Source organism: Lepidochelys kempii, chromosome 4, assembly GCF_965140265.1.
Source record: "Lepidochelys kempii isolate rLepKem1 chromosome 4, rLepKem1.hap2, whole genome shotgun sequence".
Classification (NCBI taxonomy): Eukaryota; Metazoa; Chordata; order Testudines; family Cheloniidae; genus Lepidochelys; species Lepidochelys kempii.
This window is the reverse complement of record NC_133259.1, coordinates 22,241,401-22,266,167: the sequence shown is the minus strand read 5'-3', so window position 1 is coordinate 22,266,167 and position 24,767 is coordinate 22,241,401. Positions and strand designations below refer to the sequence as shown.

Genomic DNA, 24,767 nt, shown 5'->3' with positions numbered 1-24,767 from the left:
AAAGCCTCACCAATTTGCCTAGGTGACTACAGACCCAGACCCTTGGATCTTAAGAACAATGAACAATCCTCCCAACACTTGCACCCCCCCTTTCCTGGGAAATGTTGGATAAAAAGCCTCACCAATTTGCATAGGTGACCACAAACCCAAACCCTTGGATCTGAGAACAATGAAAAAGCATTCAGTGTTTTACAAGAAGACTTTTAATAAAAAATAGAAGTAAATAGAAATAAAGAAATCCCCCCTGTAAAATCAGGATGGTATATATCTTACAGGGTAATTAGATTCAAAAACATAGAGAACCCCTCTAGGCAAAACCTTAAGTTACAAAAAAGATACACAGACAGAAATAGTTATTCTATTCAGCACAATTCTTTTCTCAGCCATTTAGAGAAATCATAATCTAACACATACCTAGCTAGATTACTTACTAAAAGTTCTAAGACTCCATTCCTGTTCTGTCCCCGGCCAAGACGACTACAGACAGACACACAAACCCTTTGTTTCTCTCCCTCCTCCCAGCTTTTGAAAGTATCTTGTCTCCTCATTGGTTATTTTGGTCAGGTGCCAGCGAGGTTACCTTTAGCTTCTTAACCCTTTACAGGTGAGAGGAGCTTTCCCCTGGCCAGGAGGGATTTCAAAGGGGTTTACCCTTCCCTTTATATTTATGACACGGTGTGTGTCCTAAAAATCAAAAACAATAAATAAATAAAAAGATACCGATGGGAAGAAAAACCGGTTGAAGACCGTGAGAACTGAGTGTGGGATTTTCAAAGGAGGTGATGTAGGAGCGCAAGTCCCATTGACTGTTATGCTTGAACTTTGTAGTTACTAAGGCACCTTGACAATACAGGTGGCATGAAACAATAAGTTGTGATACCAACAAATATTACTCTCTATATACATGGGCTTTAAACACTGATGTTGGAGAGCTGAGCTTTATCAGCGGAAAATAACTTAAAAAAATCAAAAGCTTGGTACACAAATTTCTTTCAAATCTTCTGCTTTAAAGTCAAAGACTCTCGGAGACTCCTACACTCTGCAAATTATGGATGGATAGATGGTGAACAGAGTAGTCCTCAGAGTGCTTTCTTGGCAACTTGCCACTAGCTGAACAGCATCTGGTGATTAATAACCTTTAATGAACAATAATTCATACAGGATTAAGTAGCCTTAAAACTCCATGGTTTAATGCAGTTGAAATTAGTGTGACCTAATTTTTAAACAAGTCTCTTCAACAAAATCATACCCCTACCCCATTATAGATTTATATTTTGTTTAATAATGGGGCAGCGGGAGGTGTAAGGACATTTCATTTGATTATCCATAATACATCCACCTTTTCACCCTGGAGACCCTTTGTCAAATCCATGCCAGATGTAAGCATTTTAAAAATAAAATTAAAAGAAAAAAAAATCAATCCAATGAAGGTAAAGTGAATAAGTAAAACGGGTCTGCAAGTCCATTCATTCTTCAATGTACTGAGTATACCCATCAACTCCAGGTAATTACTGATTAGTGTGTTCATAATTCCAGCCTCCAAATTATAAAATGCAAAATAAAAAGAGCAAAAATTATTAAAAACTCTGACAACTTGGGGGAATGAAAACAGGATAGAAAGAATGACCTAAAAATATGGAGCATGAAAAGGATTATTTTAATATCAGTGTCCTAAATGGATTATCTTCACACTTAAAATATCATGCCCAGGAATTTTAGACACCTTTCAAAATTAGGTTAGATAAAAGAAAAAACAGGGCCAAGATGGGAAGGATGGATTTTTGGTTTTCCACCGTAGCGAGGTAAATTCGAATGGCAGGTCAAGATTGAGGTGCACTGGGAGATTTGGCAGATGAAAGCATGTACAGCAGCCCAGGAAAGTGCACTATGCCTAGTTCAAAAGGTGTAGTGCATCACTTCAGTTAAACAAGCACTAAAATCCAGCCATAGTTTTAAAAGGAAAACAGTCAGTGGGTGGTCAAGCCAAATAGCAGCAAACCCACAAACACGGTATCCAATTTATTTTTTAAATTATCTCTATTATGGTAGTCATGGTCTGATACAACATTAGCAATACAATTACACACTAAAGATTAATAGGCTTGTTTGGACCAACTTAATTACTTCAATTTGATTAGAGAGATTTTCTATTTTAGATCATGTCAGCCTCTTTATAAGGTGATTGGAAATATTTGCACCTCAACATGTAATCTAGAAAAATGCAGGATCTCTTGCTTTAAGAGACATCTTTTACTCGAGTCCCTTAAAGTCAATAACAATACTACCTAGTGATAAGAACAGGTACTGGTAGTTAGAAAGGGTGGATTCTATTCCTTTCTCTGCCATCTTAAGCAAGTCACTTAGAGTAAAACAAAATTATTTGTGCCAAAGTGATTTGGGAGCCTAAATCTCAGAAATTCAATGAGACTTGGCTCCTAAATCATTTTGAAAATGAGACTCAGGCTTACTTTTGGTAATGTTACCCTTTCTACTTTCCACAGTTTCCCTGTGAGTAAAGAGAGGTGGTAATATCAATCTTTATAAAGGGCTTTAAAACCTTCTGATAGAAGTTTAAATTTAAATGATAGTGGTCATCCAGTAATTGTGGATGCTATGCTCTTTGTTCATGCACATACTTTGTTGTTTTTTCCTAATTTCTCTTTCCAGAGACAGCCAAAAAAGATTACTAGACAGGCAACACACAAAAATAGCCCCAAAGCCACAATTCCCTGCTGGTACAAGGAACCACGCCATCTTACTTCAGCTCAGGTAAATGTATATCAAGTAATCTGCATATTTAAGCTACTGCAAGATCCATGATGTATCCATCTCAGAGTGTCAGCATTGCCCTATGAACAATCAAGTTATAACACAACTCTGCTGCAGTTAAAAATGCCCATTTAAAATACATTGAGTTAAATGGAATAAGACATGACACTTTCTTGCCTTCTTATAACAGAACAAAGGGTGAGAAGTGAATTAGGCAATAAACTTGGGCTTTTCTATCTTCCCAACTCTTTAGATTCAGAGTTTTAGTTAGAACAGGCGGATTTAATATTTGTCCAACTATTGATAGCAACCAAAATGCTATGCAGCATAAAGCAAGTTAATGGAATGAAGTAGACTTGGCAAGATTTTGGCAAACAGATTCTTGCTCTTAAGGAATGGACAGATTTTACACACTTTTAAGTGGTAGCAGCTACAATCTCCTGCAAATATGCTATTGAACAACCTCCCCTTTCTCTCACCCCACCCCAGTTCCCCAGTGAAGTTAAGGCTTCCAACAATTTAGCATATGAAGAATTACATTACTGGACTACCCTGAAATCTAAAACCAGCAAGTGCCACTAGTTCAGTTGCTAAGTTCTGTCTTGCTTTTCGACTTAGACATCTGCTAAATAGTACTGCAGCTTTGCCTCTTCCAGTTGATTATCACCTCATCACTGAGGCAGCCCCGCAGCACAGTCCAAATATTTATGTTGGGGACAGATGGGGAGGCTGGGCTGGTGGGGACAGAAGATGGCAGAGTGCTACAAAAGAAATAGCAATACCAGAGAGCAAAATTGCTACTAATGAAACAGAAAAATCATTTAGAAATTGATTTAGAAAGAAGCAGGATGATGTACTTGTATCAGGTGAGGATGGTGAAGTATTTTCCAGTCCATTAGCAGCTATGCAGGATGTTAACATTATCAGGGATAAACATATTTAATAGAGCAGGCCCGGATAACTTGCACTCAAGAGTCCAAAAACAATTGGCCAAACAAAGAGATCTGTCCCACTGATGTTAATTTTTAATAAACCTTGGAATGCCAAGAAAATTCCAGAAGATTGGAAGAGTGCTAATGATGTGCCAATGTTTAAAAAAATTCAAATGGGATAACCTTTGGAACTACAGGCCAGTTAGCGTGACATCAGTCCTGGCAAAATAATGGAAATGCTGATAGAGAATTCAATTTAAAATGATTTCAAAAGACGACGATATTATTGCCAGTCAACATGTTTTATGGAAAATAGGTGTCAAAGAAATCTGATTTAATCTCTGAGATTACAAATTTGGCTGGTAAAGTTAAAGATGTTATATATACTTAGACTAGTCTAAGGCATCTGAGTTACTACCACATCACATTCTGATTAAAAAATTAACAGTCTATAATATCAATAAAGCACACGTTAAATGGATTAAGAGATACCTAACTAACAGATCTCAAGAATATGTCTCTAGGGGGGTTCCACAAGCATCAGTTCTAGATCCAATGCTATTTAAAATTTTTAATCAACATCTGGAAGTAAACATAAAACCACAGCTAATAAGATATACAGAAAACACTCTCACACAATGACCTGGACTGTTTGGTAACCTGGGCTCATTCACATAATATGCTTTTTAACACAGCCAAATGCAAAGTCACACATCTAGGAACAAGAAACGCAAGCCGTACTTAGAGAACGGAAGACAGCTCTGAGAAGAATGTAGTGGACAAGCAACTGAACATGACCTCCCAGTGCAATGCTCTGGCCAAAAGGAGAAATGGGATTCTTGGATGTATAAATAAGGGAGCAGTGAGAAGGAATAGGGAGGTGATTTTACCTCTGTATATGGCACCGGTGAGACCAATACTGGAATACTGTATACCGTATTGGTGTTCACATTCAAGTTCAGGGGCAGGGAGATGAGCCTGTTTTAGAGCATAAACATCCTGACCAGGCTACATCATATTGTGTAAATTGCTCTTGATGTGGTCAGGAATAATCTGCATGGAGATAAATGGAGGGTTGGCAATGGAGGATGCTACACCAGGTCAGAATCTGAACACATCTGTCTGTATCAAAATAATCCGAGAGTCAGAATTTGGGTTTATACAATCTGACATTGTATTCTTCAGTTTAAAACCAATAAATCAACACACACACACACCCCGGAAACTCTGCTCATAACAAATACCACTCAGGCTACAATTCATGTAGTGTTCCAATTTTTTCCTTTAAAAAAGGGTGGGGGGGGGGAAGGGAGGGTATTTTTCATTTTTTGGACATAGTAAGCAGCATGGAAATCTGTAGAAAAATATCTAATGTCTATTCTTATCAGAAAAATATCAAGGTGAATTACCTTTCGATGGTAGCTTCAAGTCCTGTTGCTATAAGGTACTATTTATGGTACAAAAGCTAATTCCAGAAAAACTGATTTGGGATTCTCACAGAAAAATCTCTTAATGCTAATTTTTTTTACTTCAAAAATTCATTCTAATATTCTTCGGGGACTCATCAAAGGAGACCAGGCATAAGCAAGTGGGATGGTTTGCAAAAGGTTGTATTCCTTCCTTTAGGAGAAGAGTTGGCTATTCTTTCTGGAGGAGTTATGTCTCTGTGATAAAGATGGACACAACCTCTGTATTCCATTTGATCCCTAGCAGCTCTTGCATACAAGTAATCAGGAATAGCTAGAGCTTCATTCCTCCACCCATGGCGGGCCAGAAAGGTTTCCTCCTCTTTTCTGAAGCAAACCTTATGACTTTGATAGCTGCAGGCCAGATTACTGCAGTGCCCTCTGTTTCCAGCGACCCCTGAAGGTTATTTAGAAGTGTCATCAAGGGCAAAATCTGGCAACCCACCCTCACCACCTTATACTCGGCTCCATGCTCTGCACTGGTTTTAAATTCACTTCCAATAGCAATCCAAGGCCTTAGTCACAATCATAATGCCATAAATTATCCAAAACCTGGCTAATTTAGAAACTATGACTATGATCTGCTGAGATCAGCTCGGGGTGCTCTTGATGTCAGTCCCTTTGGTTCAACTCCTGGGCGTGCACTGATGGTTTTGCTCACAAAAAGGACTGTGATTGTGTAATTTGTTCCTTCTTCCTGTCAAAGCCCAGCAACAGGACGTATATTCTAAAGCAGAGTTTAGTTTGATTATTTCAGGAATTCCAATGGTGGCAGTAGGGTAACAGCAAAGGCAAACATCAAAATGCAGAAGCCTAATTGCTACATTTGAGGATGTTTTTTCACCTTCTTCTGAAGCATGGAGCACAGATCACTTGCTAGTATCATCTGGGCATATGCCACCTAATCAAATATCTGCCATTGCAGAGGTCTTTGGCCATTGCAGAGGTCTTTGGCCATTGCAGAGGTCTTTGGCCATTGCAGAGGTCTTTGGACCTCAATCTCCCTTGTTCTGTACCTATGGCGCACACCAGTTTAATCTTCTAAGGACTGAAATGTTTTAGTCTAACCCAAGATATTGGTCTCAACACAGGTGTGACAGGGTGAAATGTAATGGCCTAGGATATACAGAAGGTCAGACTAGATAACCTCACGGTCCCTTCTGGCCTTAAATTATATTAGAATGTATTTGTGTACTTTTGGAATTGTGCTGAATATGATTCTGTAATGACAGGCAGACCAGTCACCTCATCACTAGATTTTATTTAGCTGAATAATAGGAATGGTAAATCAAAGTAACAAATTCTCTTCCTGGAGACAGTGTACTTTGAATGGGGCTTAACCTAGCTGGCAAATAGGCTAATAGGAATAAGGCAGACATCTGAAATCCAGCATAGTATTAAATCTGCTAAGGGTGTTTTCATTGTCCAGAAAATGTTTGGTGTTTCCAAAAATATATTCTGTCTATAGCAAAGTTTGTCAGATCTAATTACTCTAAATTACTGAGATTTCTGCCAAAGTAATTCCTCTGCCCTTTAAAACTTTAAGAAATGTCTGTATGACAAACATTGAGGGTATAATTACAGTAATGGTCTTGAAGGAACAGATTATTGATGGACCTTACGGATGACATAGCACATGCTCTTGTAGAAATAAATAAGACATGAGACTTGTCATGCCTGGTGTCTCTGGGGACTTATTTCAAAGCTGTAAAAAGAAACTTATTATTTCATCATTAGTAGATATCCTGTAGGAATTAAATGAAAAATATGTACAACATTTGGTATGCCAGGCATCTATCTCCCTAATCTACTGCTAAATTATTCAACTGCACTCATCAATTTTCTATTTATATCCATTATAACATGTAATTATTGATTAATTAAGCTCATTGTTAGTTTGAAGAAGTACCCCAAATGTCAAAAGCTTATCTGAACTATCTAAACCAGCCAGATCTTCAATTCTGGGAGGAAATTTCATCATCCTCTCACATGCTATTTTGGCAATTTTATAAACTGGCCCTGTTCAGAACTAGGAGGCACAGAGATTTACAAAAGGAGATGGGGGGGGGGGAGGGAAGAGCGAGAATAATCATCTTTGGTGAAAGTCAAATGAAAAATTAGGGTTATATGTTGTGTCTATTTACTTAACTGATTCACCTCCAGTCTGAAGGTACCAAAAGAGAGAGGGTGGGAAAAAAAAGAAGTAGATTTGCTCTACAGGTCCCTTTACAAATCAAGCCCCGCCCCAAATGAGATGACAAAATGCATACCATGTGTAGAACGTTGTGCTGATCTTTATGATAAAACAATCCCCCTTGCTTGCACGCAATAATCAACAATGAAATAGTTAATGCTAACATTGGAAATCAACATAATTAGGTTTCAGATTCAGCACACCATTTACATGAATAAAAGCAATTCACATCTCTCTGTCTCAGAGCTATCGTTTATGCTTTCTGCAAACATTATGGCATCAGTTTTTACTCAATTCCATTTTCAACTTTCTTTTTGGAACGATAAGGACTAGAGATTTACACTGAGATTTTCAGAGCTGCTCAAGGGATTTAGGTGCCCAGTCCCTCTTTAAAAAAAAAAGTATCAATGAAGCCATTCTCATCCAGTCTTTCGCCTCATTGCTGAGCCCATTGGCAAGGATTCCAACTACATCTCCAAGTGAACCGGATTTATCATTTAGCAGGAAATTCCATTAATTTCAAAATATTCCTTTCTGAAATAGAACAAACCCCCAAAAGTTACAGAATTTCCTGTTGAATTTCCAAAAATATTTAGTTTTGGGTTGAAATGTTTCATTTTCATAAAAACGTGAACATGTGGTCGTGATTGACCTTTACGAATATATGTTTGATATATAAACAATAAATTTTGTTTCCAAAAGATAAACTATTCTGAAAATGTCAAAAAAGGGAAGTTTGACAACTAAACATTTCTTTAAAACAAAACACCCCCATCAAAACCAACATATTTTTCAAACGTTTATAATTTGAACGAAATCCATATTTAGTCAAAATATGTTTTGGTGAAAAAATTCCAGCCATTGGAACTCTATTGGTAACTGAGTTACTTACTCTATCTGCTAATAGGGATGATGTTATTTCCTTCCTTTTATAAAGTACATTTGGGTTCTACTGATAAAAAATACTATGTAACTGTTATATATTATTATAGGAATTATTTCTTGTGTTGTATATACCTATTCACCAGAAGCTGGACTGATTTGCTCTTTCTTAACCTTATGCCTCTGCCCATATAATTTCAGCTATGATTATTAAGAACTGGCAGGGAACAGAGTTGTCTCACAAAAATTAAGAAACTATTTTATAGTGGTAACAGGATTGGTATCCTACCTGCATTTATGCTATAGCAAAGAATGATTTATAACCACTTTTACTGTGTCACAGTCAATTAACACCTGCATGCTTGTTCACTCCACACTAATATATTCCAGAGGATAAATAAACCACCTTGAATTTTGCATTTTCCCTTAACATCCCAGAACTCAAACAAGCCTGACATTGTGCATATTTGGAAAGGCACTCCCAAACTTAACAACCTTGTGTGTCTTTTTTAATGAGCAGCTTTCTTTACTAGGTTGTTACACTTCACTGGCACAGGTTACCTTGACAAGAAATAATTTCTGACAACATAAAATGGATTATATCCAATCACATTTTATACCTCCATTTGCTTGGTTTTAACACCTTTCTTAAGAAATCCTATATTTAATCAAGTAACTTTGGGCATTCCTTACTAAAATGTTCTAAAGCTGTACAATGAGGCCAAATTTACAACCAATGAGATCTCATATAAAAGGCTTGATGTAAACCGATATGGCATTTGGATTAAGATTGCGCACCTACAACTTTTGTTTATTAAGTTTCTGAAAGGCTGGAGCTTCCCAAGTCTCCTCAGGCTAAGCAGCTTCAAAACACATTTTACTCAACATTAGCTCACCGAGGCCTCATGCAGCAAAAACAAAATTTGCTAAAAATGACCTGAAGACAAAAAAAAAAAAAAAAGAAAAAAAAGGCAGCAACACTCCAGTGCCATACATCTACTACAGAACTAAGTTTTCTTTCACCAGCTAATATTAATATTTCAATATTTTAACCTTTTATAAATCTATATAGAGAGAGGTCTCTTGAGTTTCTGATTGAATCTGTATTCCACACTTACATATGTAAACATCTGAGGCCGAACTTGGACATCATCTACTCCCACTGAATAGTACCTCATTCCATTAGTTATCCCATTCAAGCTAATGGAAGCACTCATGGAGCAAGGTGCTACTCTTGTTCATGTTGAATATCAAAATTTGGCCCTGATACTCTAATTTGAAGAGGATGTGCTAATTTTCAGAGGCAACGTCAATAGAAGTTTTGAGCACTCAGTACCACAAATGCAGATTTTTTTACTGAGCTGGCAAAAGAGACGGCCATTATGGTCTTCATGTGCTCGGTTTTGGACTATGCAAACAAGCAGTTAACAAGAATGGCCAGAACAGATAAAAGGAAGTGATACGCTTTAGTGTGGACCCCCTTTCATGGAACACTCAAGGAAATTCTCTAGTAGTAGCTTGTGATTGAGAAATGGATGAAACATTCACAGTGACAGACGAAACTTGAAATCTGAGTTGTGCATTTCATTATGAACTCAAATGTGAACTCATTTTGTCAAAAATATCTCAAAGTTCCACAAAGTTTTTGCTCTAAAACGAGCCCCTTCTCCAATGACAACAAACAACCTATTTCAAAAGTGAGGAATGAGCACACTGAGTGAATGGTAGCTTCACAAGTTCACATTTTCTATGTGAAGAGAGCTGTTTAAGCTTGCATAATAAATAAAAGGTTTGAAGAGCATGCAAAACTACCTGAAAGGAAAGAATCAAAATGCATGTGTGAAATGTCATGACAAGTTCACTATCAGCATCACCAAAACATCAACAAGACAAAAGAATGACTCAGTATATGAGAGGTGGTAGAAAAACATTCTGCATCCATCCATCTTGTGGAGCAGGGGGTGTTTTTCATGAAAGTTTGGATTCTGGTTCCTGTGAAGCCAGCCAGCTCTGCAGCAGACTGAACTTTGGAGGGGAAAACCTATTTTATTAGATAGGAAGGGTTACTATTACTAAGTGTAGGGCCTAGCACGTTTCATGATTTTGTTTTGTATTGTAATGAGTTCTTTTCACCAAATATTTTTAGTAGTACCTCCGTTCTTCCTGTTTTATCACAAGTGCTGAGTGGTATACAGCAGAGATGATTTAAGGTAAAACCGGTAAACTGGGATACACTGCTCCTTTGTGGCACCTTAGAGACTAACCAATTTATTTGAGCATAAGCTTTCGTGAGCTACAGTGAGCTGTAGCTCACGAAAGCTTATGCTCAAATAAATTGGTTAGTCTCTAAGGTGCCACAAGTCCTCCTTTTCTTTTTGCGAATACAGACTAACATGGCTGCTCCTTTGGGGGCCGAGTATCTGGGATTTTTGCGAATGGCAAGTCTCAGGGCTGGATATCACAGGGGAGTGGTTCAAAGGGACTCGGACGAGGAAGCAACTACTGTTAACCTGAAAGGTGAAGCACGGGGCAGGGGAGACATAGCCCAGAGGAAAGTGCTTGAGTGGCTGAGAGCGTGGTGGTGTTAGGGAGCTAACACAAGCACCACCACAGGCAAGACTCTCTTGCTAGACCGCTTATTCTGTGGTAACATCCACCAACGGGGTACTCAGAATATGAACCGTTGCAGAAAATGGTTGGAGTTTGAAGTTGGTGATGAAACCAAGGGTGCTTTGTACCTTCATATAGCTTCAAGTAGCATGACAAGTTTAACAGCATTTTTAAGAGAACTGGGTGGCTGAATAAGTGCTGTAACTTTCTGGAGACAAGTCCATGGCATTACTTTGGACACCTGAGCTTCTAGTACTTTCCATTCATATAACGATATTGTTCCAGTACATTGTGCTACTTGCCAAAGTGACTTAAAAAGGGCTTCAGGGGAGAAGGGGTGACCAATTCCATTTGTAAAAGCCTCGCTACTTGACTTATTGTACAAATGGGTTTACCTACAGGATCTCCTTATCAATGTTATCTCAAACCATTCTGTTGCAGTCTAATGCATCATGACTTGTCAAAATATTGTTGATGGCATTCTGTCTTACGTTGAAGGTCCACTAACTTATTTAAACCATGTCTTATTGACCCAAAGGCTCCTCTGGCAGGAGTTTTAAGTGTTATTTTGCTTGAAATATGATCGCTTATTCTTTTCTGTGACACAAGGCTTAATAAATCCTTAAAAATGTATTTGTAGACTCGCATTGCTGACAGTCAAAGAATTGGATTATATATAAAAATCACAGGAAGATGTTTCTGAAGGTCTTCATAAAATATAGAAACAGCAGCAAAAAAGAAAAAAAATGTTTGTCACCTCCAAGGCTTTCCAGAAAATAAAGATGTTAGAAGCAAACAACTTTTAACAAAGAACTTCAAGAAAGTCAACAAATATTGACAAAATAGAAATTATTTTTCAATACTGGAACTTGAATCTGACGACTATTTATGTATTTTCCAACAGAAATTGGTGCCTGGCTTATGAAATTAGCTCCACTTCCTTATATTCCAAGAAACCCTTTAAAGTGAAAACATTGTCTGAGTTGTATTTCCGAGCTTGTTACCAGCATAAATATGGTTTGCTATCTTTTCTAATCATGTCCTAAAACTGTGTCTATCATAATTCATGACTGTGTAGAAGTGTGAAAATCTAGCGTGTACACACACTTCTGTAACATGATTTTGCTGACAATAAGTGACACAATAAGAGACAAGAGAATTATTTAGGGGTGTATTAATGTACCATTAGTTTTTTAATGAGTGGATGGCATATCACTACCAGCCAAAAAATGTTTTAAAAGCAATAGCTTCTCTGGATGTCTAGGGACTTTTAAAATGCTAATTGTCCAAATAATGAAAGTTATGAAAATGTTACCATTTAGCATATTACAGAATTGCTATAAATCAATATAATGCCGTATACAATCTTTCTAATTCCTACTGATACAATTTGTCTCTGAGAAAGGAGGTTTTTACATGTGCCACAACAAAAGATACAAACAGAAAGATAAGATGATAGTGTTCAAAGATCTACTGCCCTATTTGTGAATTAATATGGTAAAGGCCCCAGTTCAGCAAAGCACTTGAACATGGTCTCTACTTTAAAGTAGTCTTTACGTTGACATCAAAAATCAGTCAGTCATGTTTAACATAAGCATGTTTCTGGGTGCTTTGGAGAATACAAATGGACTTCAGTATGTGTGCTGTTTTGTTGAATCGACACCTGAAAGTCCATTCTCTTCTAAATTTCAGGCCATCAGTGGTGATGTTCTACCACACTACGGTAAAGAAGGTATTAATTGTTCTTGTGCTGTATCAAGTGTATTTAGGGCTAAGTTCTGTCCTCTGATAGGAACTGAGGTTGTCTAACAAGGGATATTGTACACACAAGTATAGAATCTGGCTCGGCACTCAGTAGAACCTAATGTCCTAGATGCAATTACAAAAGAATATAGGATGAAGACTATGATAAAGGAGGGGCAGAAAATTTTGGGGGAAAAAAAAAGACAGCCAAGTGTCAACTGGCCTCTTCCTAGTCTATAGACATTTGCTTCCTTCTTGCCTCTCTCTCATTTCAGTGTATTTTGTTAAGACTACCTTACTAAAACATTGAAAACCACTACACTAATCAGTGTGCATTCATCTATATTATTCATTAAAAAGTTTAAACTGTAAATGCTGTCAAGCAGAATCGCATGTAAATGAAAATCATATGACCACGTGTGTGTTTAATGTATTTCACTGCTTACTATAGTTACCCTTGGCTGGTGACTAGTGAAGAATTTAGTCTTGCTGTGACAGGAAATGGTAAGGTAAAAATTACTTTCCATGGTACCTCAGCCATCCAAGTTACGTTATATTGGAGCCCTCCTGTAGTTACATAAAAGGTTCAGTAAATGGCTTCACGTGTCGGTAGAAACTCTGCAGGTGCTCTCAAGGACTAACCCTGATTTAGGGTCAATGTATTCTCTTCTCTGTTCCTGTGGAACACTGTTTAGACACCTCCCCTATTTCGTACACCTCCATAGCAAAGAAGCTATGGAGCCGTCAACTCCTTCCTGACACACATAATTGTAAGATAAGGTCCAAGAGCTTTGACTGAGAATATGTAATGAGTTTACATGCAGTACTCTAAAGCAGGAGAAAAAGGTTTAAATAGGCATTAAGCCAGGTGCCAGTACATATTCTAAATATAGGTCTACACTGCAGCACAGGCAGATGTGCTTGAGCTAGCATGCTAAAAATAGTGTGCTCACAGCAGCACTGGCGAGCTGCCCGAGCATGGATTCAGGGGCTGGATGGAATTGTACTCGGGGGGCTAATCCAAGCAGCCACCCATACTCCTGCTCTGGAAAATACAACTCCCAGCTGCAGTGTAAGGTCTTGAGTCAGGAGAAAGCCTTTCAGCATATAATTAAGTCCCTCTCATGTATGCTGGTGCCCTTATCCAATTATATAAAGATCCAAATAAATAAACGGTCTCGTGACAGATTCTGCAGACATTTTGTGGCTATTCACAAAGTCAAGGGGACTTAAGCACATGCTCTAAAGTTAAGCATATGCTTATTTGTGCTCCTGAATCGATGTCTTCATGGGAAAAAGCCTTAAAATATTTAACATAAATTTTAAAAAATTAGTAAGAGTCACATTTGTCCTCTACTGACTAGACAAGAAGCTCTGATAGCATAAATACATGTATTTTAGATCCAGTGTTCTGCAATTTTGGTATCCACCTACAGGCATCTGCTTAGTGATTCAAGGATATACGAAGTAGTTAAATTAGTTGCCAAAAATGGACATAACTGGTACAATTTGTATCACACTGTAAACTGCTGGAGGAGATTACAGAGATTGGTTTACATTACCTATTTAGAAGGAAGTGGATTGACAATTTGCTTCAAATGTGTCCCTGGTCCAGACCAAGCTCCAAGTAAACTATGCACAAATCATACTTGCAACTTCTGGCATACAGTACCTATCATAACTCCCTCTGTGTTCCACTCAGGAGCCTTAACCAACCATGCTATTGGTCAGTCTTCCACAATGCTATTTTCGACTACAAAACCAAAATTTCAAAATGATTATTTTATTTCTTTGAGGAAAACAGATTTAAAATGGTGTCGTAATCATAAAGGCTAAAGTCACACTGACACCAGCGGTAGAATTTACATTGGACTTTTATAGAAGAAATTTCTTAAAAAATTAAATGTGAAAGGTTGGGAACTTCTAATATATTAGTATTTTAATAAAACACTGACTCCTTTCCAAATATGTCCTTGCAACAGCTCTTTGGAACAAGTAAGTTTTTGAAATAATTTCAATTTATGAAATAATTCTCTAGTATGGTATAGTATACGAGGACAGTTTAATAGGGAACATGGCTAAAATACAATTAATTTCCACAGCTAAGGGAATGACATTCATAATTCACAACAGGCTTAATCTCCAGAGAATTATGGCTAAATTCTTCATTAGCAAAACTAACCTGTATAGCATAGCATTATTGTACTCTATGACATATACACTGGTCTTGTGTGTGTGTGTATGTGTGTATTATAAAATTATGGTTTATGTTGGCATTACAGTAGTGTCTCAGGGCCCCAAACAGAGATCAGCACACCAGTGTGGTAGGCATCTCACAAACCTAAATTGTCAGGTATATTTACAAAGGCCAATGACTTTCCCCAAAATAAAGATAACTTCATATGAACCAACTCCCATCAACAATATTACTTTGATCCAACAGGTTCCAACCTGGTGGGAATACCTCCAAACACCAGGGTATGATCATTGAACACATTGCCTAATCAGTTGGTAGCTGCCATGAGGGTGGTGCAAACTATTATGTTCTTAGGCCTGTCTATGAATATACATCACTGGTTGGCTGTTGATTGACAGTTATGATTGACCTCTAATTTCTACGGAGAGTACTTTAGGGAAAAAAAACAAACCCAAACCATCTGGTTGGAGTGCTTAGTTATTTAAAGGAGAAAACCTTGGGGGAAACTCCTGGAGTGCTGGCTAAATTTGCATCTACTAAATCTCTAGATTTATGTTTGCTAAGGTACCCAAAAGCTTTCTGTCATGGATGCCTTAAATCTTTAAATATTGTCATATTTATGTATGTCTCAATTTGCATAGCACTCTTAAAACTATTACCAATATGTAATAGTATATTCAACAGCACCATGTAATATGTGAAAATATTTCTTGAGCACTTGTGAAGTGTAAATGGAATAGTGAAGATTATAAAGCCAGAGTTGATCTGGGTTCAGAAAAGTTTGGTCACTGCAGCACATAAAAGTTGCTTGCAGGAGAATCTGTATTTCTAAAGGCACTCGAAGATGCTCTCTGCACTCCAGTTTAGAAGACCATCACAGTTGTTTTTTAAAAAAATCCTGATTTCAACAGCTTTTGTTTTGAACCATCGTCCAGAAACACTTAGCTGAAGTCTATTGCAGAGGCTAATAGCCTGTCTCATACAGATACATTTGAAAAGTAAGGTGGCCATTTGGGGAAGGAAACGCTGTCAGGTCTATAAAAATTGCTGCCCACTATTTGGAGGTGAGGCGCAAGGGGATGAGGGGCTAGTTTCAAACATTGCCATAAAAATTAATGCTGAGCTAAATTTTAGACATTTTAAACAAAATCCCATTGACTATTTCCAAGTTATGGATAAGTAAGGGCAAGATTAAATTGCAAAAATGTAGAGTGGCTGCATTAAAGCAAGCTTACAATTGTTGACATTTTTGTGATGTTTCCCCAATGCTAGCACTTCTAGCTCCTTTGAAGAGCTACATCACTTCAGCATTGTGATAGAGTGCAATTATTGTGGCAGAACGCAATTGTCCCTCTATTTCTTTCTTCATTTCCTGGCCTCTTGAGAGAAAGACATCGTCCCCAAGAAGAAGGGGCCTCAGGAATAATTAGTATTGTTTCCCAGGTTGTTGCATGCTCTTCAGATCGGAGCAAAGAGATGCAACAGTGAATTACCTAAACTATTCATTTGGACTGCGTCTGCTCCATGTGAATATCCACACAATGATAACTAAAGACCCCAAAGTCATGTTTTAACATGTTTGGTTATGCACTGAGGAGTCTCTTTTGTTGGTCCAAAGTCCCGGTGAACTGTTTAGAAAGAATGTTCCAGGGATATGACCCCCAGCAGCACCAACAGCCTTCTGACAAGATTTTCAGGCCAGGTATTTTATCCTGAGTCTCACAATATTTGACTTTTCTTGAAGCCCCAGCTCTTGGAGTCCTCTGAGTATGTGAGAATCTCAACTTTAATTTGAGAAACAAAAGTTTCTAGCTTTCATCAGTGGAGAAAAATTGAAAACATGAACAAGGCTCATAAGACAAATAAAAAGCAACCAAAATATAATTTATCTTTGAAGATCTCATGGTTTTGGGGGGGGGGGGGGGCTAACTCATGAATTGTGAATTGCTGGAGTTTGCAATACTGAAACCAAGAGAGAGACTGGGGGTAGCATTATGGTCACACCAGCTGAAATTTGGACTGGGGAAGAAATGCCAGCCTACTTCCCCTTATACTTGTAGCCAGACACACCAGCGCCCTGCACCCCCCCATTTGCTCTTTCGAGTGCAGTCTGCACAGTTTCCCATTATGCTGTTACAAAGCCACAAGCAGCAGAAGCTCCCCAATGATGTCAGATGCTTGCTTAAAGCTGCATTGCTCTATATTACCAATTGTATCATGCAATTAATGTAAGGAATGAGTGAGATAGTGACAGCCATTAACAGAACAAAGAAGCAAATATCGCCTTTTACGGCACCATGGTATTGTCTTGGTGAAGGTATAAATCTCAAGACGGGCGGCGAGGTGGGGTACGAACAAGGAAATGTAACAGCATGCTAAACTCGGGACTGGACCAAGAGTAGTAGAGCCCTCCCGTGGATTGGAAGGGACTTCAGGGACTGTCATCACCTAGTGGTCGATCTCCAGGCAACTGTCACCTGATCACCCTCAGCCACCTGTGAAATCAAAACCAGCACCTGTGTCTGCAGCCTGCCAGCATAAATGGGTTGTGTGAGAGAGTATAATTGCGTAAGTAAGGGATGAAAATAAATCAACCCTCAGTGCTGCTCTAGTTCGACCTTTGTTTGTGGTTATTTCTTGGCTGATTGTCAGGACAGGCAACAACATTATGCCTATATGACATGGTGTAAGTAATCCAAGACAGAATTTAGCTCATAGTTCCTGAAGTATTACTGCAAATCTCACACATCACCAGCAATTGCAAATATTTCCATTAGCATCTGCCTTTGGAAAAGGGCAGTCTTTGTTTTGTTTTTTCAATTCAAATGCTTTTTTCCTCTCAAGCTCTACTATGTTTTAAAATTCTGCACAGAAAGTGGATTTTTTCTTCAACATTAACCCATCATTTTGCAGCAAAATACTGTTTTTGGTAATAGAAGTAAGCAAACCTGGAACGAAATTGAAGGGCAATGAAAAAATGCAATCTCATAAAAGGTTTGAACTCAAACTGAACATGCACCAGATAATAAACAGCACTAGCAAAGCTGAGAAGTTTGAGCTCCCAATGCAACTGACAGGAGAGTTAGCAGTGGATTTAATCAGAGAAACACAGAAGAAACAATCTTATCACATTCCATCTAGCCCCAAAATGCCAGAGCAGATGTATCCATCAGGTCATAATTTCTGACCATAACACTTCCTAGAATGAAAACCTGTATGTGACCTTCACATATATTGCTGCTCTACAAACCTCTGCTACTCTACAGCAGAAATGCATTTAGTTCTGACTCAATACCTTATTTACTGACCACAAGCAGCTTTCAAAAAACATTATGAAGGCTTGAGTTGGTGTCTGTATTTATATTCCTGTGACTAACCTGGACAATTTTTAATTTTCAAAATCCATATGGATAGGGTTTTAATATCACTAATGTTTCTCAAACAGGATTTCAAACATCCTAAATCAAACCTGCTAGCGACGCATCAGTTGTTATACAGCCTACAGAAGGAATAGCCTATACACTCCTATACAATAGCCTATACGCTCTGTGGCAAGACGGACGATTTTAGTCTGGTGGGTCCTGCGCTTTTCTTGGCGGGGAGCTAAGATGCCCCCCTTTTGCCCCTGCTCTTGGATGCTGAGGACCCCACTACTAGCCCCAGAAGGTGGTGGGGGAGGGCAGCGGGGGAGGGGTCTGGGTTTGCTCCTTGCTCTGAGACCCAGCCCCTCTCAACCCCTGTGGGTTTCTTACCCTTGTCCCCCTTAGGTGGGGTTACCCTCGGTCCTTAGATGCTGGGGGGAAGGGAATCTCCCGGTCCTGCTGGGGCAGGGTCTCCCTTACTTCAGTTCTCAGGTCTTCCAAATCTCTCAACGCCCCTCCAAGCTCCAGTCCTTCCTCCTCCTCCATCTGCCTGACACAGGGGGGTTTATTAGGTTCCTAACAGAGCCTTAATTGACTGCAGGTGCTCCAATTAACCTGCAGCCACCTTCCCTAGTCTACAGGGAACCACGCCTTAATTAGCCTTGAGCTTATATATCTAGCACTGTCCCACTGCTCCCTGGCCCTCCCGTATTACAACTCCTATACCATTTTACAAAAGAAGCCTAAATAAAAGAATACAATCTTATTTAAAAAAGCTTGCAATTTACCACTATGTACAGGTTTTTTTAGCAAGTCACTGTGATACAAAATGTTATGTAAGTAAAATGTGTAGGTAGCACATTATTATATCATATGAAAATATAACTTCAATTTAAATCCATCCTAACCTACCAGATATATTCAAGTATACTACTTTGACATTCACTGTGGGCCTGATTTTGCTACTCTTATTCAGTGGGTCTAGTTATGGGGCAATGTGCTACCTGAATGTGTCTAAAGTGTGTACGAGTGAAGCATTGAGACCTACGGACTTGGCTCAAATGCAGGGAAGATAATCGGAGCTTCTCCACAATCGTCAGCAGGCTTCTCACCCTTAGATGGTATTAAACTTGGAGAGCATGAGAGAGTGGAAAAAGATTAGAATTAGAGGATATAAGAAAAGGTGAATTTCATCTGGCTGGTTCCTCACACTATTCACTGTCTGTCTAGAATGCATAGTTACAAGTGAGGATCTGGAAGAAATGTTCAGGTTAATAAAAACTGGGAAAACTCTGTACATTCATATTTATGTTTGAGCTGGAACTTCTGGAAGGAGTTTTGGATTCTTTTTTTTAATGGCACTAGAGATTCAAAGTGCTAGAGCTGGAGCTCTGAGTGGTTTGGACTTCACAGGTTTTTGAAGTGGGGCCTGCTAAGCCTGGCAGTTGAGACACCCAACCAGCTGTTAATGACATCTCAATGAACCCAAATGCCTGCAGAACCTGTGCAGTGACTGCTACGGGGGAAATGGCCATACGGACACTGCAGAAACTGTGCTGCTCGGGGAAATGGGACAAGCACGACGACTCAGCAGATAGAGACTGCCGAAAAATATGAATGCCTTCCTGTGAAACAACGTGTGGTTTGGGGAACATTTTCATCACAAACCGGGACCACACACCAAACACACACAGAATTTTCTTTGAAAATGTTTATTTTGGGAGAACCAACATGAAATTTTTCATTTTCCTGGATGCCTGCCAGGAAAGCTCTTCTCATTTTTACTTGTCAAATTGCCAAAAGCCTTTCAAGCCCGGCTGCCCAAGAGTGAGCTATTTGGGCATCCCGAGAGATCTTCTGATGAAGAATGCCAACCTCCTCCATTCTTTCTGCAGGTGGGGAAGTTTGTAGGCAATAATTCCTGAATCTCCCCTGGAATAACAAGGAGGAGTCTCCAGAAGTGGAGATGACAGAAGTTTCCCTAAATGGGAATAAACTTAAGTTCCACAAATATGATTCAGGGAAAATGTATAAAAAACAAAGGAGATAGAGTAACTATTAGTGATGAGCCTAATCAGTAAGAAGCCAGGTGTGGAGGAAGATACTGAATACCAACAGCATCATCAACAGAACAGTGTGAAATTGCCATTGTCTCTCTATCGATGACACCCAAGCTAAGAACCCAGATAAGTTTGTACGCTCTTGTACATTGCACACTTGAGTGAATGACATTGTTGTAGTCATGAAGAAAGGAGGGGAGAGGTAACTCAAGGAGGGAAAAATCTGGGAGCTTTTTGAAGGATTAGAGCCCTAGAATAGAAAAAAAAAACCAACAGGGAAAGAGCATTCTAAGCAAGCAAAAGACAGGAAATTAAAAGCACAGCAGAGATGGATTCCTGAAAGGCAAGAATATGAATTCATTTACTTGTTCTTTGAGCAAGTGACCAATTGAGGAAAAAAATCCATTTTTAAAAATTTTAGAACCTTGTTGGTTTTCAGAAAATTTCACTCTTTAGTGTACTTTAGAACTCAGCTCCTTTTAAAGTCCTACCCTACCCCTAGTGCAAATACAATGAAGAAATATCACAGTCTCACAGGAAGGGAACTTATTTATACCAACAGCAATCTGGTGTCTTAATTCATTGTGTTTGACAATGCTTAAAATGTGAGATTTTCATCACGAGAGGACTGGAGATCTATATTCTCTTGCCTTGTTGCTACACAGATAATAATCGGTGTGGTGCTTTCCCTTATAGCACCACAGCATAAAAGGTCATATCCATTATTCTTTCTGGCCTCCTCATGAACACAACATACTTCAGCAACCATAACCAAGGAAAGATGATAATCTTAGTTTACTACTGTCTGTAAAATAGAAATTCTGTGAAGCTTGTATAAAATAGGCAAAGGATAACAATGTACCAGCGTTGTGTTTCTCAGAACTGTATATCCAGAACAAACATTATTATGACACACTTACAGATGTTTAGTTAGACTGAAGTTTGAATAAGCATTCCTATCTTGATAGTTTTACATACGGCATTTCAATCTCACTGTGGGACTGCCCGCACTGAGATGATCCATTATCGCTGTTGTGTCTCTCCATTAGAATTTACATCAAAGGGAGAACCTTTCCTTCATTTTAATAAAATCAATGTCATTTCATATTTCAGTGATTTATAATAAATGTGTATTGTATCTGAGGTCACCTCCATTGGTAGAAGGCAACTCACTCACAGTTCATCTGGGATAAAACCACTCAGCTTTGCAGTGCAGTGATATCAGAACTGTTAATAAGACACCCTAAGATACAAATGTAAGGAGTCTCAGGACACCATAATAATATAAAAGAGCATATTCAAAGGATGACTATTTCATACAGTACAAATGTAGAGTCTGAAATAAATAAGCTTTGTCTATAAAGCTACATATAAAACATCTGAGGGCTGACGTGCACATTAGTTATGAGTTCGCAGAGTTACACACAACCATTAACCAACCCCCCATTCCCCCATTCTCCTTCCCCTCAGTTACTGCACCCCAAGAAACAAAATATGGGCAGTTTAAGTCCAACAATTATAGATAACTTAGGCTCTGTTAGCAGAATGGACCTTTCTGTTTGGCTGCTTCCAATCACAGGTTTACAGAAAATAGGTTTCTGATTAGCAAATGTTTTGAGCATGATCTCAGTGTTATAGACATTTTCCCACCCACATGATTACTTAAAGATTATTTCATTTCAGTTCACATCTACTCCACTCAGATTTCAAATTTTAAAAAAGAGACATCTTCCAAGAGTGAAGAACACAATTGCTGTACAAAAGTGAGCAATTCAGCATCAGACCATAAGTAATTAACTGTTTATTTTGACACACACAACTTTTAGGCATTCATGCTTTCTTTTTTCTTTATGTAAGAGTTTATTAAGCTCTTCAACAGTCACAGAGCTTAAAAAAATATTTCCATGAAATCTGTCATCCTGATTTTATGGTTGATGGTGTTTATTGTCAGATATAAGTAAGCATCATCAACTAGTTGTATCCATCCTGAACCTATGACAGCACCATTCACATGCTGACAATGCAAATACAACAGTGACCTGAAAAAAGCTGTCTCCCTCACACTAAGCTGAATTTTGAATGCACCTGTCATAAATATAAAGGGAAGGGTAAACCCCTTTAAAATCCCTCCTGGCCAGAGGAAAAATCCTCTCACCTGTAAAGGGTTAAGAAGCTAAAGGTAACCTCACTGGCACCTGACCAAAATGACCAATGAGGAGACAAGATACTTTCAAAAGCTGGGAGGAGGGAGAGAAACAAAGGGTCTGGGTCTGTCGGTATGCTGCTTTTGCAGGGGATAGACCAGGAATGGAGTCTTAGAACTTTAGTAAGTAATCTAGGTATGTGTTAGATTATGATTTCTTTAAATGGCTGAGAAAATAATTGTTCTGAATAGAATGACTATTTCTGTCTGTGTGTCTTTTTTGTAACTTAAGGTTTTGCCTAGAGGGATTCTCTATGTTTTGAATCTAATTACCCTGTAAGGTATCTACTATCCTGATTTTACAGGGGTGATTTCTTTACTTCTATTTCTATTAAAAGTCTTCTTGTAAGAAAACTGAATGCTTTTTCATTGTTCTAAGATCCAAGGGTTTGGGTCTGTGGTCACCTATGCAAATTGGTGAGGATTTTTACCAAATCTTCCCCAGGAAGTGGGGTGCAAGGGTTGGGAGGATTTTGGGGGGAAAGACGTGTCCAAACTACGTTTCCCAATAAACCCAGTTAGAGTTTGGTGGTGACAGTGGATATTCCAAGGACAAAGGATAAGATTAATTTGTACCTTGGGGAAGTTTTAACCTAAGCTGGTAAAAGTAAGCTTAAGAGGTTTTCATGCAGGTCCCCACATCTGTACCCTAGAGTTCAGAGTGGCGGAGGAACCTTGACAGCACCTATCTTAATCCACACTATTTTCAAAATATAATAGCTCAGCCCTGTTCAAAGCATTACATCCTTATACTGCTACCCACATGGGTTCTGACCACTCCCCGCAAAGTGTAGTAAAATGCTCAATTGCTGAATTTTAGTGAGGTTACCAGTGAAAAACACCAGGTAGTACCAGTAATCTTTTACTGACACGATCTTGAATTTACCCATTGAAGTCAATGGGAGTTTTGCCACTAATTTTAACAGAAGCAGTACCAGTAGTGGATTAATTGTTGGCAAATTAACTACTGTACATGGCAAATTCCACATAGTTACTATGTAGTAACACAGGAAGTTACAAGAATATAGAAAAACATACATTCATTTATGTCTTCCAAACAAAAAAAATGTTGTAAATTACATTTATACTTGTACTGATAAATTGTATTTTTCCTAGCATATGCAGTAATGTAAATATAATATGCAGTAAGGGTACGTTTACTAAATAAACACTTTTTTGAATTATATAATTAAGAGAGTCTGTCTACAATAAACATATGCTCTGCATTTCAAGAATGAGTTATTTCTTATGTCAGAGCAAGAAACAAGATAAATGCTCATGAAATTTAAGTTTACAGTTAGAAGATCTTCACATAGCTGCCTTATCAGCCAACATTTTCATTCACACCAATGATTTATTAATCCTGTTCCAAAAGACTTGAAAATATTAAATTATGGTACCAACTATTTGTGTCATCTTAGCCTACTAGCAACACCCTCATCTTTTATTTAAGCATATGAGACCAATAGAGAATGGCTATATTTCAGACAGGTTACTTTCTTGACTTGAAGGTTATCTCCAAATCCTTGTATAAAATAGGTAACTTTAGTCTGTAAAGCCTCAAGAGGTTGTCCTCAAAACAACTTATGTTTTTGTTTCTGAGTAGGTAAAAGTAGTTAAGTGAAATAAAATCAACGGGCAGTATTAAGAGGTCATGAAAAAAAGCGCTTCTGTTTGGTGGTACACTAAAATCATCTAGCACAATTCAAGAGGAGATACGTAAGACAGACTATGCTAAACTCCTCTCTACCTTCTCTCCAAGAAATCTTGCTAACAAAACATGACTCAAACCAAGATTTGCTGCTTCATATCACAGTAAGTTTTTCATATTCCATATTCAGTTATTTTCCAGAACAAACCATATCAGTATTATTCCTATTCAAAGTGAATTTCCATGCAATGCTATTGTAAAGCATCCTTCCTTTTTTTTTTAAAAGCACCCAACACAGAAATAGCAGCATCCCACAAGTTCTGCAGAAAGGCAGGAAGAGGACACATTTATAATTGACTATGAAGGCACTTTGTATACAGGCTTTTATATCCACATAGAAACAAAACCAGAAAATCTTAAATCCTACCTTCTTGAACTGCCTGAAATGGGTTGTTGCCATCCACAAATGTCACAGAACATGTGATTTTCTCAGTCTGTAAGATTTCATCATTCTGGTTGAGGTCAGCAACTGCCATACGAAACACCTCCTCATCCTTTTTGGCAGATTCATCAAAAATTGCCCCTGGAAAACAAACAAACAAACAAACATTCCTCTTTCATGCTGACTTGACAAGTTTTAAAATTTAAAGGCATCCCTTCACCCAGCACAATAGTACAGGCACCTGTATGATAAATAA

At 38.3% G+C, this 24,767-nt stretch overlaps 1 protein-coding gene across 1 annotated transcript in view; it reads right to left on the bottom strand.

Annotated features, from left to right (window-relative positions):
- GRID2 (glutamate ionotropic receptor delta type subunit 2) overlaps positions 1–24,767 on the bottom strand; it is a 1,023,637-nt gene that overhangs the window by 819,240 nt on the left and 179,630 nt on the right. The window contains exon 2 of the mRNA XM_073340701.1: positions 24,497–24,652. Coding sequence (XP_073196802.1) covers positions 24,497–24,652 — 156 coding nt within the window. The remainder of the gene's footprint in view (positions 1–24,496; positions 24,653–24,767) is intronic.